Source organism: Lithobates pipiens, unplaced genomic scaffold, assembly GCF_037356315.1.
Source record: "Lithobates pipiens isolate NorthernLeopardFrog02 unplaced genomic scaffold, aLitPip1_a1.2 Scaffold_27, whole genome shotgun sequence".
NCBI classification, from domain to species: domain Eukaryota; kingdom Metazoa; phylum Chordata; class Amphibia; order Anura; family Ranidae; genus Lithobates; species Lithobates pipiens.
In genome coordinates this window covers 2,973,156-2,986,065 of record NW_027507788.1, presented here as the reverse complement: position 1 = coordinate 2,986,065, position 12,910 = coordinate 2,973,156, and the positions used below count along the sequence as shown (strand labels likewise).

General features: G+C 51.6%; 1 protein-coding gene across 2 annotated transcripts in view; it reads left to right on the top strand.

The window, feature by feature from the left end:
* Nucleotides 1-12,910, top strand: part of CROCC (ciliary rootlet coiled-coil, rootletin) — an 80,724-nt gene that overhangs the window by 46,451 nt on the left and 21,363 nt on the right. For both annotated transcript variants that reach the window (XM_077456288.1, XM_077456289.1), the window contains 5 exons: nt 269-396; nt 2,478-2,647; nt 9,590-9,769; nt 10,323-10,457; nt 12,753-12,896. In XM_077456288.1, coding sequence (XP_077312414.1) covers nt 269-396; nt 2,478-2,647; nt 9,590-9,769; nt 10,323-10,457; nt 12,753-12,896 — 757 coding nt within the window. The remainder of the gene's footprint in view (nt 1-268; nt 397-2,477; nt 2,648-9,589; nt 9,770-10,322; nt 10,458-12,752; nt 12,897-12,910) is intronic.

Sequence of the window (12,910 nt, the reverse complement as noted above, 5' to 3'; positions counted from 1 at the left end):
GTCATCTATAGAGCTCTGTCCCTCTTCTCCTCTGTCATCTATAGAGCTCTGTCCCTCTTCTCCGTCATCTATACAGCTCTGTCCCTCTTCTCCTCTGTCATCTATAGAGCTCTGTCCCTATTCTCCGTCATCTATAGAGCTCTGTCCCTCTTCTCTGTCCCTCTTCTCCTCCGTCATCTATAGAGCTCTGTCCCTCTTCTCCATCATCTATAGAGCTCTGCCCTCTTCTCCATCATCTATAGAGCTCTGTTCTTCTTCTCCTCCACAGGACAGAGAAGGAGTCTTTGGAGACGACGCTCTTTGATGTGCAGCAACAACTAACCCACGTCACCTCCCGCAAAGAGCAGCTGGAGGCCGAGAATCGGAGTCTGCGACTGGCTAAGGAGGCTCTGCAAGGTACGGATCCAATTCTGAGCAGAATGCAGGACCGAATCTGCCAGGAATTGTGTTGGCAGCTCCGTGGGTTTAGCAGCACCCGCAGAGTAACATGAGAGGTCAGGCTGTGAGATTGCACAGCTGCAGAGGTGTAATAGAGGGTACTTGTAATATACAGTATGATAATAATCTTACAATAAAGGGGAGACCCCCAATAGTGTGATACTGCTTAAAATACTTTATTAATATATTCAAATTGTGCTTACATGATGTAAACAGATAAAAGCATTTACTGGATTTACAAACCTCCTTAATATGACATCACTTCGATCCCTCATGCTTTGCCCTACGTCATGCACCGTGTGATGCGTGACGTAACATGTAGGGCGGAGCCTGAGGGATATCCCCTTTATTTTAACATGGGCTGGGAATAAACCATCTCCAAGATGATCAGATGCTCTTAAAGGGGACCAGCACCTGTTTTGTCCTTGGCTTCATATGAGTACCCTGGTGTAAGGGAGGCCATATTGGAAGACTACAGTGGAGCCCAGCATTCCATATCGGTGGAGATATCAGGCTGGATGTGTCTGTACATGCGTGGTATACCGCAACATTGAAGTGAGGGCATTGAGAGCACAGTGCTGTTTGGTGAAATGGTTCACTTTGACGATTATGGTATATGGACGTCACATCGCATTGATTTGACGATCTGATCCTTTTATAAACTGTTATATGTTTACTGAAGCACAATAAGGAAGCACTTTTTATTGGATATTTATTTATTTTATCGCTTTATTGTATCCACATATTCAAAATTCACTATTGCAAGGTGGGTAGGACAACTTATCTAAAGAGCTTACACTCAAAATGATGAAACGCATTCAGCACCGTTACATGCTCCAGCAGAAGGGTGGATGTTTTGGGCAGTCTGACGTGAAGACTTTGTTGTCCAGCTTTGTAAGGCAGCAGCCTGGTCTTCAGGTTCAAACCTTCTCCAAGTTCCACCAGGTGGACACCCAAACCTCTGTAGATGGAGCCTTCAGCCACGAGGTTCTTGTAGCAGCGCTCTCCTTATTGTTGGGCCTGCTGGCACATTTCCGTTGGCCGTGTTGTCACCCTTCTGATTCATTGCTTGGAGACATCTCAGGGTCTATGAATATCAAGCCTGTGTCCTGTCCTGTACCCCCAAGTTATGGAATGTACCGGTATGTTCTCCTACCTATGTGTGATAATAACACTCAAAATAATAAAACCGCATTCAGCACCGTTACATCCTCCAGCAGAAGGGTGGATGTTTTGGGCAGTCTGACATGAAGACTCTGTTGTCCAGCTTTGTAAGGCGGCCGCCTGGTCTTCAGGTTCAAACCTTCTCCAAGTTCCACCAGGTGGATGCCCAAACCTCTGCAGATGGAGCCTTCAGCCACGAGGTTCTTGTAGCAGCACTCTCGTTATTGTTGGGCCTGCTGGCACATTTCCGTTGGCCTTGTAGTCCCCCTTCTGATTAATTGCTTGGAGACATCTCAGGGTCTAGGAATATCAAGCCTATTCCTACATATTCAAAATTCACAATATTCATAAAATTCACTATTGCTAGGTTGATAGGACAACTTATCTAAAGAGCTTACACTCAAAATGATAAAACACATTCAGCACCGCTACATCCTCCAGCAGAAGGGTGAATGTTTTGGGCAGTCTGACATGAAGACTCTGTTGTCCAGATTTGTAAGGCAGCAGCCTGGTCTTCAGGTTCAAACCTTCTCCAAGTTCCACCAGGTGGACACCCAAACCTCTGCAGATGGAGCCTTCAGCCACGAGGTTCTTGTAGCAGCGCTCCCGTTATTGTTGGGCCTGCTGGCACATTTCCGTTGGCCGTGTTGTCACCCTTCTCATTCATTGCTTGGAGACATCTCAGGGTCTATGAATATCAAGCCTGTGTCCTGTCCTGTACCCCCAAGTTATGGAATGTACCGGTATGTCCTCCTACCTATGTGTGCTAATAACGTCTCTGCCTTCTAGAAGAATAAGATGATATTTGTGTATCGGGGGGGAGGAGGAGAAGCTCTTGTGCTCCGCCAATAATCGGCACTTTTCTCTTCCTGCAGCGGAGATTGCCTCTTTGCGCCGACAAATGGAGGCCGAAGTCACTAAACTGGAGAGGGACAAGGAGGCCCTCAGCCTGCAGCTGGTCGAGGCGGAGAAGGAAGCTCACATTGCCCTGAAGAGCGAACACAAAGCTCATGAGGAGGACATGGAACGCATGCTGAGGGAGAAGGTTTCTATTTCCTCTTATGTTCCCCAACCTTCCAGATCAGGCCATACAGAGATAGTGTCGTCCCGGGGGCCACACAGGAAGTGAGGATTGAGTGGGGACAACTGTTAGTCATTTTAGTCAACGAAATTAAAACATTTAGTCTACTAAATGAATATTATTTTAGTAGACTAAAATATGACTAAAAGTAAAACGACTGAGATGACTAAAATATGACTAAAACTAAAATGGCGTTTTTGTCAAAAGACTAAGACTAAAGCTAAAGTGAAATTTGACTTCAAAATGAACATTGGTCTGTAGTACATGTTCATACCCCAATAACATAATACATAACATATGAGATTTTTCACTCCAGCAGTATATAATGAGTTTGGAAACTGTAGAGAAATGTTAACTATTCCATTACAATTTAATTACACCCATTCGATTTTAGGCGACTAAATACAACTAAAACTAAAACAATTGCAGAAGACTAAAATGGGACTAAAACTAAAATGCCATTTTAGCCCTAAAAGACTAAAACTAAATCGAAATTTGCTACCAAAATTAACACTGGTGGGGACCTTAGTGGGGCCATGGACAATAAAAAATTTTTACGACCCTCCCTCCAACCCCCCCGTTTTTGTGTTTTTGTGTTTTTTTTTTTTTTTTTTTTAAAGCCAATGGTATGTGAAAGACACTCAAAAACTTCACCCAGTGCCAAAAAAATGTGCACACACATGAAGAGTGAACCAGAAAAACATGCAGCGGGTGGTACACAGGCTCTCTAAAATCAGAGGGTCTTGCCCTGATCCCCCGGACGGGGGCTGGGGTACTTTACACTTGGTCCATCTGGCCGAAAGCAGACAGACCCTCCCCTCCTCCATCCAAAACAAGGGTTACATGTGTTCTCCTGGTGTTTGTTGGTGAGATACGCTTCCTGTCCTGGTGACCACACAAGAAGACAGACCTAATGGGGTCACTGCAATAAAACCCTGTCAGAAGGTTTAACCCCCCCCCATTCTATTCAAAAAATACAATGTACTAGGTGTTGGGGGGGGGGGAGGTGTCTAATGGGTACAGCCAATATAAACCTGCTGGGATCAGGTGTGCATTGAGTGGGCATTTATTGATCATAGTGTCCTGTGTGACCTGAGGATGGGTGGAGTGGTGCATGCTGGGACTTGTAGTGTCCTGTGTGATTGGAGGATGGGTGGAGTGGTGCATGCTGGGACTTGTAGTGTCCTGTGTGATTGGAGGATGGGTGGAGTGGTGCATGCTGGGACTTGTAGTGTCCTGTGTGATTGGAGGATGGGTGGAGTGGTGCATGCTGGGACTTGTAGTGTCCTGTGTGACCTGAGGATGGGTGGAGTGGTGCATGCTGGGACTTGTAGTGTCCTGTGTGACCTGAGGATGGGTGGAGTGGTGCATGCTGGGACTTGTAGTGTCCTGTGCGACCTGAGGATGGGTGGAGTGGTGCATGCTGGGACTTGTAGTGTCCTGTGCGACCTGAGGATGGGTGGAGTGGTGCATGCTGGGACTTGGTAGTGTCCTGTGTGGCCGGAGGATGGTTGGAGTGGTGCATGCTGGGGCTTGTAGTGTCATGACATTTATTGATCATAGTGTAAACGGAGGATGGGTGGAGTGGTACATGCTGGGACTTGTAGTGTCCTGTGTGATCTGAGGATGGGTGGAGTGGTGCATACTGGGACTTGTAGTGTCCTGTGTGATTGGAGGATGGGTGAAGTGGTACATGCTGGGACTTGTAGTGTCCTGTGTGATTGGAGGATGGGTGGAGTGGTGCATGCTGGGACTTGTAGTGTCCTGTGTGATTGGAGGATGGGTGGAGTGGTGCATGCTGGGGCTTGTAGTGTCATGACATTTATTAATCGTAGTGTAAACGGAGGATGGGTGGAGTGGTGCATGCTGGGACTTGTAGTGTCCTGTGTGTTCGGAGGATGGGTGGAGTGGTGCATGCTGGGACTTGTAGTGTCCTGTGTGATTGGAGGATGGGTGGAGTGGTGCATGCTGGGACTTGTAGTGTCCTGTGTGATCGGAGGATGGGTGGAGTGGTGCATGCTGGGACTTGTAGTGTCCTGTGTGATTGGAGGATGGGTGGAGTGGTGCATACTGGGACTTGTAGTGTCCTGTGTGATTGGAGGATGGGTGGAGTGGTGCATGCTGGGACTTGTAGTGTCCTGTGTGATTGGAGGATGGGTGGAGTGGTGCATGCTGGGGCTTGTAGTGTCATGACATTTATTGATCGTAGTGTAAACGGAGGATGGGTGGAGTGGTGCATGCTGGGACTTGTAGTGTCCTGTGTGTTCGGAGGATGGGTGGAGTGGTGCATACTGGGACTTGTAGTGTCCTGTGTGATTGGAGGATGGGTGAAGTGGTACATGCTGGGACTTGTAGTGTCCTGTGTGATCGGAGGATGGGTGGAGTGGTGCATGCTGGGACTTGTAGTGTCCTGTGTGATCGGAGGATGGGTGGAGTGGTGCATGCTGGGACTTGTAGTGTCCTGTGTGATTGGAGGATGGGTGGAGTGGTGCATGCTGGGACTTGTAGTGTCCTGTGTGATTGGAGGATGGATGGAGTGGTGCATGCTGGGACTTGTAGTGTCCTGTGTGATTGGAGGATGGGTGGAGTGGTGCATGCTGGGACTTGTAGTGTCCTGTGTGATTGGAGGATGGGTGGAGTGGTGCATGCTGGGACTTGTAGTGTCCTGTGTGACCTGAGGATTGGTGGAGTGGTGCATGCTGGGACTTGTAGTGTCCTGTGTGATCGGAGGATGGGTGGAGTGGTGCATGCTGGGACTTGTAGTGTCCTGTGTGATTGGAGGATGGGTGGAGTGGTGCATGCTGGGACTTGTAGTGTCCTGTGTGATTGGAGGATGGGTGGAGTGGTGCATGCTGGGACTTGTAGTGTCCTGTGTGATCGGAGGATGGGTGGAGTGGTGCATGCTGGGACTTGTAGTGTCCTGTGTGATTGGAGGATGGGTGGAGTGGTGCATGCTGGGACTTGTAGTGTCCTGTGTGATTGGAGGATGGATGGAGTGGTGCATGCTGGGACTTGTAGTGTCCTGTGTGATTGGAGGATGGGTGGAGTGGTGCATGCTGGGACTTGTAGTGTCCTGTGTGATTGGAGGATGGGTGGAGTGGTGCATGCTGGGACTTGTAGTGTCCTGTGTGACCTGAGGATTGGTGGAGTGGTGCATGCTGGGACTTGTAGTGTCCTGTGTGATCGGAGGATGGGTGGAGTGGTGCATGCTGGGACTTGTAGTGTCCTGTGTGATTGGAGGATGGGTGGAGTGGTGCATGCTGGGACTTGTAGTGTCCTGTGTGATTGGAGGATGGGTGGAGTGGTGCATGCTGGGGCTTGTAGTGTCATGACATTTATTGATCGTAGTGTAAACGGAGGATGGGTGGAGTGGTGCATGCTGGGACTTGTAGTGTCCTGTGTGTTCGGAGGATGGGTGGAGTGGTGCATACTGGGACTTGTAGTGTCCTGTGTGATTGGAGGATGGGTGAAGTGGTACATGCTGGGACTTGTAGTGTCCTGTGTGATCGGAGGATGGGTGGAGTGGTGCATGCTGGGACTTGTAGTGTCCTGTGTGATCGGAGGATGGGTGGAGTGGTGCATGCTGGGACTTGTAGTGTCCTGTGTGATCGGAGGATGGGTGGAGTGGTGCATGCTGGGACTTGTAGTGTCCTGTGTGATCGGAGGATGGGTGGAGTGGTGCATGCTGGGACTTGTAGTGTCCTGTGTGATCGGAGGATGGGTGGAGTGGTGCATACTGGGACTTGTAGTGTCCTGTGTGATTGGAGGATGGGTGAAGTGGTACATGCTGGGACTTGTAGTGTCCTGTGTGATCGGAGGATGGGTGGAGTGGTGCATGCTGGGACTTGTAGTGTCCTGTGTGATCGGAGGATGGGTGGAGTGGTGCATGCTGGGACTTGTAGTGTCCTGTGTGATTGGAGGATGGGTGGAGTGGTGCATGCTGGGACTTGTAGTGTCCTGTGTGATTGGAGGATGGATGGAGTGGTGCATGCTGGGACTTGTAGTGTCCTGTGTGATTGGAGGATGGGTGGAGTGGTGCATGCTGGGACTTGTAGTGTCCTGTGTGATTGGAGGATGGGTGGAGTGGTGCATGCTGGGACTTGTAGTGTCCTGTGTGACCTGAGGATTGGTGGAGTGGTGCATGCTGGGACTTGTAGTGTCCTGTGTGATCGGAGGATGGGTGGAGTGGTGCATGCTGGGACTTGTAGTGTCCTGTGTGATTGGAGGATGGGTGGAGTGGTGCATGCTGGGACTTGTAGTGTCCTGTGTGATTGGAGGATGGGTGGAGTGGTGCATGCTGGGACTTGTAGTGTCCTGTGTGATCGGAGGATGGGTGGAGTGGTGCATGCTGGGACTTGTAGTGTCCTGTGTGATTGGAGGATGGGTGGAGTGGTGCATACTGGGACTTGTAGTGTCCTGTGTGATTGGAGGATGGATGGAGTGGTGCATGCTGGGACTTGTAGTGTCCTGTGTGATTGGAGGATGGGTGGAGTGGTGCATGCTGGGACTTGTAGTGTCCTGTGTGATTGGAGGATGGGTGGAGTGGTGCATGCTGGGGCTTGTAGTGTCATGACATTTATTGATCGTAGTGTAAACGGAGGATGGGTGGAGTGGTGCATGCTGGGACTTGTAGTGTCCTGTGTGTTTGGAGGATGGGTGGAGTGGTGCATACTGGGACTTGTAGTGTCCTGTGTGATTGGAGGATGGGTGAAGTGGTACATGCTGGGACTTGTAGTGTCCTGTGTGATCGGAGGATGGGTGGAGTGGTGCATGCTGGGACTTGTAGTGTCCTGTGTGATCGGAGGATGGGTGGAGTGGTGCATGCTGGGACTTGTAGTGTCCTGTGTGATTGGAGGATGGGTGGAGTGGTGCATGCTGGGACTTGTAGTGTCCTGTGTGATTGGAGGATGGATGGAGTGGTGCATGCTGGGACTTGTAGTGTCCTGTGTGATTGGAGGATGGGTGGAGTGGTGCATGCTGGGACTTGTAGTGTCCTGTGTGATTGGAGGATGGGTGGAGTGGTGCATGCTGGGACTTGTAGTGTCCTGTGTGACCTGAGGATTGGTGGAGTGGTGCATGCTGGGACTTGTAGTGTCCTGTGTGATCGGAGGATGGGTGGAGTGGTGCATGCTGGGACTTGTAGTGTCCTGTGTGATTGGAGGATGGGTGGAGTGGTGCATGCTGGGACTTGTAGTGTCCTGTGTGATTGGAGGATGGGTGGAGTGGTGCATGCTGGGACTTGTAGTGTCCTGTGTGATCGGAGGATGGGTGGAGTGGTGCATGCTGGGACTTGTAGTGTCCTGTGTGATTGGAGGATGGGTGGAGTGGTGCATACTGGGACTTGTAGTGTCCTGTGTGATTGGAGGATGGATGGAGTGGTGCATGCTGGGACTTGTAGTGTCCTGTGTGATTGGAGGATGGGTGAAGTGGTACATGCTGGGACTTGTAGTGTCCTGTGTGATCGGAGGATGGGTGGAGTGGTGCATGCTGGGACTTGTAGTGTCCTGTGTGATCGGAGGATGGGTGGAGTGGTGCATGCTGGGACTTGTAGTGTCCTGTGTGATTGGAGGATGGGTGGAGTGGTGCATGCTGGGACTTGTAGTGTCCTGTGTGATTGGAGGATGGGTGGAGTGGTGCATGCTGGGACTTGTAGTGTCCTGTGTGATTGGAGGATGGGTGGAGTGGTGCATGCTGGGACTTGTAGTGTCCTGTGTGACCTGAGGATTGGTGGAGTGGTGCATGCTGGGACTTGTAGTGTCCTGTGTGATCGGAGGATGGGTGGAGTGGTGCATGCTGGGACTTGTAGTGTCCTGTGTGATTGGAGGATGGGTGGAGTGGTGCATGCTGGGACTTGTAGTGTCCTGTGTGATTGGAGGATGGGTGGAGTGGTGCATGCTGGGACTTGTAGTGTCCTGTGTGATCGGAGGATGGGTGGAGTGGTGCATGCTGGGACTTGTAGTGTCCTGTGTGATTGGAGGATGGGTGGAGTGGTGCATACTGGGACTTGTAGTGTCCTGTGTGATTGGAGGATGGATGGAGTGGTGCATGCTGGGACTTGTAGTGTCCTGTGTGATTGGAGGATGGGTGGAGTGGTGCATGCTGGGACTTGTAGTGTCCTGTGTGATTGGAGGATGGATGGAGTGGTGCATGCTGGGACTTGTAGTGTCCTGTGTGATCGGAGGATGGGTGGAGTGGTGCATGCTGGGACTTGTAGTGCCCTGTGTGATCTGAGGATGGGTGGAGTGGTGCATGCTGGGACTTGTAGTGTCCTGTGTGATTGGAGGATGGATGGAGTGGTGCATGCTGGGACTTGTAGTGTCCTGTGTGATTGGAGGATGGGTGGAGTGGTGCATGCTGGGACTTGTAGTGTCCTGTGTGATTGGAGGATGGATGGAGTGGTGCATGCTGGGACTTGTAGTGTCCTGTGTGATCGGAGGATGGGTGGAGTGGTGCATGCTGGGACTTGTAGTGCCCTGTGTGATCTGAGGATGGGTGGAGTGGTGCATGCTGGGACTTGTAGTGTCCTGTGTGATCGGAGGATGGATGGAGTGGTGCATGCTGGGACTTGTAGTGTCCTGTGTGATCTGAGGATGGGTGGAGTGGTGCATGCTGGGACTTGTAGTGCCCTGTGTGATCTGAGGATGGGTGGAGTGGTGCATGCTGGGACTTGTAGTGTCCTGTGTGATTGGAGGATGGATGGAGTGGTGCATGCTGGGACTTGTAGTGTCCTGTGTGATTGGAGGATGGGTGGAGTGGTGCATGCTGGGACTTGTAGTGTCCTGTGTGATTGGAGGATGGGTGGAGTGGTGCATGCTGGGACTTCACAGGTTGCCAGTGTGTTGTGCAGGACACACATGGCCAGCCTGATACTCCTTGGCAGGATGTGTGACATTTGATGTGTTGCAGGAAGCGCAGCGTCTGGAGCTGGAATCGGATAAAGAGCAGATGTTCCACCGCCTGACGCAGGAGAGGGAAGAGCTACTGGCCAAATATGAGATGGAACGCGAGGAGATGAGCGATGAGATCGCCACTCTGCAGCAGGAGCGCGATGACAGCCTCTTACAGGCCGAGAATGAGAAGCAGCAGGTGAGCAGGGCCAGGACCACCACGTCCAGCATCATCTAGCACTTTCCTCCCCAGCCTGACCATCCTTGGCCCGCCCCATTCATTTTTTGGATTTCAGTTCTTTCACTCCTGGAGGCTCAGCGTCACATGTAGGGCAATACCTATGGAGGTCTTCATGTACATACAGCCTGCCTCCAGACTGACATCAAGGCATTGTGACATTTGTGTAACTCCCCTCTAGAGCCCGCCCACAAGGCCGGGGGCTGGGATGTTTTCAGGATGCAATGTACGGCACCCTGCCGGCTCCTCCCACCAGCCATGATCTGTCTGAATTGCATAGAGAAGCACAGAGACCCGGTGATGATATGATTGCATGTAAAAGTTACCTAATGAAAATAGGTTTTATTTAAATATGTCATTAGCATGTTGTTGATGATGATGATGATGATAATCAGGTTAAACTACAGCTTTAATGTAAGTAAAGAGAGAACCCACTTCCTTCCATGTAGCCTTCTGTGTTCCCTGATTGGAGGATTTGTTGGTGTAATTTGTGTCTCCCCCCTCTCTTCCACAGGCTCTGTCCCTGAAGGAGTCAGAAAAGGCCTCTCTGAGCGAGAAGCTGAACAACACGCAGCACACGCTGACCGCACTCAGCCTGGAGATGGAGCGCCAGAAACGGGATCACCAGAGCAGGCAGGAGCAGGACCGGGTGAGGCTTCCATAATGTGTGCTCACAGTGTGCGCTCACTACCATCACATGGCATATCATCCATTTATACCACCCTCCTCGCTTATACAGCACCTACATAATATTTAGTGCCTAGCTGAGCTGGATGTGATCAGGCCAATGTACCGAGTGATCAGGTCTGTGCACCGAGTGATCAGGTCCGTGCACCGAGTGATCAGGCCAATGTACCGAGTGATCAGGCCAATGTACCGAGTGATCAGGCCTGTGCACCGAGTGATCAGGTCCGTGCACCGAGTGATCAGGTCCGTGCACCGAGTGATCAGGTCCGTGCACCGAGTGATCAGGTCCGTGCACCGAGTGATCAGGTCCGTGCACCGAGTGATCAGGTCCGTGCACCGAGTGATCAGGTCCGTGCACCGAGTGATCAGGTCCGTGCACCGAGTGATCAGGCCAATGTACCGAGTGATCAGGCCAATGTACCGAGTGATCAGGTCTGTGCACCGAGTGATCAGGTCCGTGCACCGAGTGATCAGGCCAATGTACCGAGTGATCAGGTCTGTGCACCGAGTGATCAGGTCCGTGCACCGAGTGATCAGGCCAATGTACCGAGTGATCAGGCCAATGTACCGAGTGATCAGGTCCGTGCACCGAGTGATCAGGTCTGTGCACCGAGTGATCAGGTCTGTGCACCGAGTGATCAGGTCCGTGCACCGAGTGATCAGGCCAATGTACCGAGTGATCAGGCCAATGTACCGAGTGATCAGGCCAATGTACCGAGTGATCAGGTCTGTGCACCGAGTGATCAGGTCCGTGCACCGAGTGATCAGGCCAATGTACCGAGTGATCAGGTCTGTGCACCGAGTGATCAGGTCCGTGCACCGAGTGATCAGGCCAATGTACCGAGTGATCAGGCCAATGTACCGAGTGATCAGGTCCGTGCACCGAGTGATCAGGTCTGTGCACCGAGTGATCAGGTCCGTGCACCGAGTGATCAGGTCCGTGCACCGAGTGATCAGGCCAATGTACCGAGTGATCAGGCCAGTGCACTGAGTGATCAGGTCTGTGCACCGAGTGATCAGGCCAATGTACCGAGTGATCAGGCCAGTGCACCGAGTGATCATGCCAGTGCACCGTGTGATCAGGCCAATGTACCGTGTGATCAGGCCAATGCAATGAGTGATCAGGTCAGTGTACCGAGTGATCAGGCCAATGCACCATGTGCCCAAGCCAGTGCACCAAGTGATCAGGTCAGTGTACCGAGTGATCAGGCCAATGCACCATGTGCCCATGCCAGTGCACCGAGTGATCATGCCAGTGCACCGAGTGATCATGCCAGTGCACCGAGTGATCATGCCAGTGCACCGAGTGATCAGGCCAGTGCACCGAGTGATCATGCCAGTGCACCGAGTGATCATGTAAATGTACCGAGTGATCGGCCAATGCACCATGTGCCCAAGCCAGTGCACCGAGTGATCATGCCAGTGCACCGAGTGATCATGCCAGTGCACCGAGTGATCGGGCCAGTGCACCGAGTGATCATGCCAGTGCACCGAGTGATCGGGCCAGTGCACCGAGTGATCATGCCGGTGCACCGAGTGATCATGCCGGTGCACCGAGTGATCATGCCGGTGCACCGAGTGATCAGGCCGGTGCACCGAGTGATCATGCCGGTGCACCGAGTGATCAGGCCGGTGCACCGAGTGATCAGGCCGGTGCACCGAGTGATCAGGCCGGTGCACCGAGTGATCAGGCCGGTGCACCGAGTGATCAGGCCGGTGCACCGAGTGATCAGGCCGGTGCACCGAGTGATCAGGCCGGTGCACCGAGTGATCAAGCCAATGGACCATGTGGTCAGGCCCGGCAGCATGTGATTGGACCAGTGCACCATGTGATCGGGCCACATCCAAGTTCATTGTGTTTGGCCATTGTACTATTGGTAGATCTTTGTGTCATCTAAAGAAATACTGGAGGCAAATGGAAGAGTAGTACCACAGAGACCAAACCCCTCATCAGGGCTTGAAGATGGGGAAATTTTTTGCCAAGCAGTTAAGTGCAGAGCTTGTCTGCCGCTGTTTTTTGCACAAACCAGCTGCTAGAAAGCTCTGCACTTGGCTAAAATACTCCTACTTTATGTTCCGTCTAGTCCACTATATAATGTTTATCATCTTCAAGCCCTGGTGAATGGGGCGGCCTCCCTCCCCCCCGAAATGTGTTGGCTCTTTGACAAAGTCTTATGTCTGATTGTCATATTGAAATAACAGTTTTCTCTCGCAGATTTATTGATCTTTAGCTATCCGTCATTTGTTTTATGTACAGAGCACCATCATTAATCTGAGCTCCGAGGTGAAGAGTCTGCAGGAGAAGTACGAGGAATCGCTGACATCTCTTGATAGAGAGCTGAAGAGACTCAACGAGCAAATCCGAGAGACGGGGAAACAGCGGGAGGCGGCGCTGCGTGAGGTAAGGGTAGTTCA